This window comes from Lycium ferocissimum, chromosome 4, assembly GCF_029784015.1.
Source record: "Lycium ferocissimum isolate CSIRO_LF1 chromosome 4, AGI_CSIRO_Lferr_CH_V1, whole genome shotgun sequence".
NCBI lineage: Eukaryota > Viridiplantae > Streptophyta > Magnoliopsida > Solanales > Solanaceae > Lycium > Lycium ferocissimum.
The window spans coordinates 40,698,510-40,703,344 of NC_081345.1; the positions used below are offsets into that span (position 1 = coordinate 40,698,510).

The following is a 4,835-nucleotide window of genomic DNA, read 5'->3' on the forward strand; positions in this document are numbered from 1 at the left end:
AATCCATCCATGTAATCTTTATTACTCCCTCCGTTTATTTTTACTTGTCCACAATATTAAAAATATATTTTAATTTTACTTGTTTACTCTAACAGAAGTATTTTTTCTTCATGTTTTACTCTTAACATTAATTACTTATTCCCAAAATTATTTCCCGAGACTTAATACATCAATTAATATATGTATTATGGTAAAATATATACTTCATTTATTATTTCTTAACTATAGGGTGTGCAAAGTCCATTGTGGAAAAGTAAATGTGAACGGAGGGAGTATTAATTTCATTAAGTTATTAATGTCGATCAGCGTTGGCGTTATATCTACGAGCGAAGGCCGATCGCTTGTGAAAGTGGATTTAGCCCCGCCAAAAATGTGATGCATTGAAACGATGTGGATGACGTGGCGGATGATACAAAAGAAATGTCGAAAATAGTCAGCGCCACTTTTTAACGGGTCAGCGCCGCTTTTTAACTAGAGTAAGGCGTGATTGAAAGAGAAAATGATGTTACTAGGAGAAACGTGTGCATTTATATCGTGGATAATCACTCAATTTTTATTTTATTACAACAAAGTTATTTTCTAAGTGTTTTAACTAAAAACTCACTCAAAGAGGCATGTTGATAGTGGACATAATATAATTTATATGTTACTTACACAACTTTCTGTGATATTTAGACAAATATCGATCGACTTCTCGTTACAAAATAGTTTAGTGACTTTTGCAAAATAAAAATTGAGCGACCATCTATAGAATTACCCCAAATATATGTTTGGAATATTTAGGTAAAAAGAAATTTGATTTTTTTTTTAAAGTACCACGAGGCATGCACTACTTCTCCATTCGAATATCTTTTTTGAAACTTTTCAAAACTTTTAGAGTAAATACATATTACTATTCACCTTATTTAAATTTTTAAAGTACTTCTGTCCAATGATTTCATGAACTATATATCTATAAAAATCAACTATTTTTATAACCCCATCAAATAGTTAGTTTTTGAACTCAAGATCATGTCCTCACTTAAATTTTTACATAATTATAAAGAGTAAAAAATAGAAGAAAAATAGTTTGTTTACCTTTCTATTCAAAATATGCAATTTATAAGAAATCTAATTTTACTGCATGACAGGCTGTCAAGTGAAAATTTATCTATATAAAGACAACTCCATAGCTTTGTAACCACTCACAAAATCTAAAGAAACATTTCTTTAATTAGAGAAGTATATACTAGTTCATGCACTTCATAATTGACTTTCTTAATCATTCTTCTTTCTTTTTCTGCTAATTATTTTTCTTTTTTTGGGGTTTTTGTTCATTGTTACTTAGGTGATTCAAGAAAATTTATTGAAGGGAAAATGGATGAAAAAAGAAAAAGATTCGGGCCTGATTTGAGTTTGTCCCAAAGTTCAGTTGATCAAGAGGAACCAAGTAATAAGGTTCTAACCCTTGATGAAGCAACTGATTTTGAACTGAAGCATGGTAATGTTGACCCCAATGTGGATTTGAAGAAGCTCAGAAGGTTATATACAATTCATTTTTCATTGTCACTACTTAAAAAAAATGCGAATTTCTTACTGACATTTGAAATTTTTGATGAAAAATCTGTCGAAAACTTTTTCAACAAGTCAATTTGGAACAGATTCCATCAGAAATTCGGGTTTTTTCTAGTTGTATTTTCCTTTGTTTTTATAAGATTGTATATATGTTAAGACTAGATAATACTTCTTTTTTCATTGAGGCTACTTAAGAAAAAATTGAACATTAGACTAATTTTTGGAATTTCCTATGAAAAGTCCGTTAAAAATGTCTTCAACGAGCCAATTTTCAATGGATACTATGAGTCATTCGTATTATTTCTAGTTGTATTTTACTTTGTTTTTATCAGGTTGTATATATGTTAAGACTAGATAATTCTTTTTTCATTGGCACTACTTAAAAAAATGTGCATTTCTATATGACATTTAGAATTTCGGATAAAAAATTCAACGGATCGGAAACATTTTCAACAAGCCAATTTACAACGGATTTCCAGGAAAATTCCATCAGAAACTCTTGTTTTTCTAGTTGTGTGGTAAATAATATTTTCCTTTGTTTTTTAAATAAGGTTGTACTATGTGTTGAGACTAAATTTTTTTTTTAATGTGACATTTATTAGAACTATATCAAATCGATTGTCTGCGCAAAGAGCCAGGAATAAGAGGATTGAATACACCACTCAATTGGAAAAGAAGGTGAACGATCTCGAGGTAATACCTTGATGATTGTTTTTATTCAAATGATTTCTTGATTGGTTTGGAAACAGTAAATATTCAAGTTTTAAATGCTGAAATAAAAAGTTTACGAGGCATGTTAGAACTCAACGGCGTGCCCAATTTCTTTTAGACGATTCTAACATTTAATGAAGTAGACAAATAAATAAATCACAACAACGGATCGAAGAATCATATAAATTGCTACTCAAATACATCAATATATAATTGTTCTTGATGATTTTTTTAAATCAAATTTTCTAATCTGGTATGCTAATAGTACTTTAGGCATAAATTAAATCATTTATGATAATACAAGTTAATTACATACACCTTTTAGTGTAAGTGATCACACATATTTAACGGTTAATTCGACGTGATGGTTTCGAATTCACAATTCAAGGATTATAATTATTTAAAAAGAAAGAGTCTTATTTAAACGATGTCGTTTCAGAACTCATTTGTTAAATGAGAAATTCAGTGCACAAGTTTCGAACATGTGATCTTGCTTGGACATAAATGTAAATTAACTGCTAGATTAAGCGTATCTAATTATATACTATAGTCTATCTTCTTTCTTATGTTTCACAAATAAATAAAGAAATTGACGAATCGATGTCGAATGACACGTTTCCCTTGGGGTGTATTTTTCTCAATTACCGCTAATTTTTGTTCCTATATGTGCTGATACAGGCTAAGTTAGCTATCATGCCACCAGAAATTGAAAATGAGAGAGACAAAAAAAACATGTTGATGTTGGAGGGAAAAATGTTGCGAGAACAGTTGGAGATAGCCAATGACAGATCCAAATTACGCACTGGTATATAAACATATATCTCCTCTCCTACAAAACTAAGTTTTTTTCTTTTTCACTTTTCACTTTCTACTTATGCGGAAATTATGATATATATATTATTCACATGGTAATTAAATAATAATAATAATAGAATATACAGTAATTAAAATGGAAAAAACTATATGCGATGTAATTAATAATATTTAGATTGTTAAGCAGAAATTACTTACTTTAAAAGCTTTTTTTTTGTTTGTTATTTAAATGGTTTATTATCATATTGTTACCATATGTATTGTCATTTTACTTTCTAGTTATCCCATATAAAATATACAGCTTCCCACATAACCTTAATACAAAAATTTCTTTATATCGTAAACGAGTTGCTACATTAGTTATGTTGAAATTATTTTGTTCTTTTATGGCTTACATGTCAAGCAGTATTGAAATTATTATGCAATGATCATCTTTAATTTATTTTAAAGTTTAAGTAATATATATCATAAGAATAAATAATTTTTATATCATTAGGTCATCTTTACTTGTTATACCAAATAATATATCTTATTTTCAAAAACAATCTAATCTCACTTTCTAAGAAGATTTTCTTGTAGTTTTATAATATCATTTGAACAACCTAATGATATAACAAATTAGTTATATTAATGGCGTATAATCTTATATTATTTTAAGCAGAGTAGAATCCGAGACTCATAAACTTTGAATCTTGATTTTGTCTCTAATCACTTCTTGGTTGCAGCGTATACGGAAGAGATGAAACTTGAATTGAGGAGGCTTAAGGAACTTCATGAAAAGGCTCTGAAAGAAAAGCATAGTGCTATTCATTTGTTGGATATTGAGGGACAAGGTTCCAATTCTTATGAGTCAGAATCAGGTGGAGTGATAGACGTGGAGCAAGACATAGACCAGTATCTCAACTTGGATGCCATGAATTTTTACCCACCCAATTATGATTAAGATGCGAACCATTTATTAACAAATAATATGTGCTTTGTGGGAGTGGTCCTCTTCCTTTTCTTTTATGTGATGGGTTGTTGTTTGTTGTTTGGGTTTTGGGGTGGGGTTTTGGGGGGGGGGGGGGGGGTTGAAGTTATGTATATTCGTCGTGCAATTTAGAAGGGTCAAATTTTCATTCCTAGTGTTTGAAAATGTTATGTCTTAACCTTGATGTTTATAGGCTTAAAATTTAAGCTATGCATTTAAAAAAGCGTGGTATTACCTAGAATAATACAAAATTTTGAATTCCGTAGCTATTTATAAATTCATGAAATTTCTTAGCCACGAAAATCAAATTGGCAAAGCTAATTCCTTATTTTTGTTATAATTGCTAACAATCGTGGCAATAATAATCTAAATAGTTACAACTTTATTGCTACAATAAAATTTTGTAGCTGATAATAAGTTTTTGCCACGCAATGAAAATTACTGTAGCAATAGTAACTTTTTAGCCACAATAAATTATTTGAAACAAAATGTTGTAGCTAAAGAAATATTTTTGCTTCAAGTTATAAAAATTTGTGGCAATAGTTAAATAATATAGCCACAAATTTTTCCTATAACAAAATTCCGTAGCTAATAAGTAATTTTTACTACGAGTTGAAACTTCTTTGTACTGTAACCTTTTAGCTACAATAAATCATTTGAAATAAATTGTTGTATCTAAATTAATATTTTTGCTTCAAGTTATAAAAAGTTGTGGCAATAGTTAAATATTATAGCCACAAATTTTTTTGCTTTAACAAAATTTCATAGCTAATTATTAACTTTTGCC

The 4,835-nt window shown here is 29.0% G+C and overlaps 1 protein-coding gene across 1 annotated transcript; it reads left to right on the forward strand.

Moving 5' to 3' along the window:
* The first annotated feature begins 1,356 nt into the window (after positions 1 to 1,356).
* On the forward strand, positions 1,357 to 4,074 carry LOC132054057 (uncharacterized). Its single transcript, XM_059446130.1, has 4 exons — positions 1,357 to 1,520; positions 2,106 to 2,247; positions 2,944 to 3,070; positions 3,804 to 4,074. Exons 1-4 carry the CDS (start codon positions 1,357 to 1,359, stop codon positions 4,019 to 4,021), a joined length of 651 nt encoding a protein of 216 aa, XP_059302113.1. The 3' UTR covers positions 4,022 to 4,074.
* Positions 4,075 to 4,835: the final 761 nt, after the last annotated feature.

Bases quoted from the DNA above. Each gene is read 5' to 3' on its own strand.
- LOC132054057 (XM_059446130.1), top strand. From the start codon at position 1,357: ATGGATGAAAAAAGAAAAAGATTCGGGCCTGATTTGAGTTTGTCCCAA. The intron at 1,521-2,105 runs GTTATATACAAT...TTTTTAAATAAG, and splicing joins GATTTGAAGAAGCTCAGAAG to GTTGTACTATGTGTTGAGAC. The intron at 3,071-3,803 runs GTATATAAACAT...TCTTGGTTGCAG, and splicing joins CAGATCCAAATTACGCACTG to CGTATACGGAAGAGATGAAA.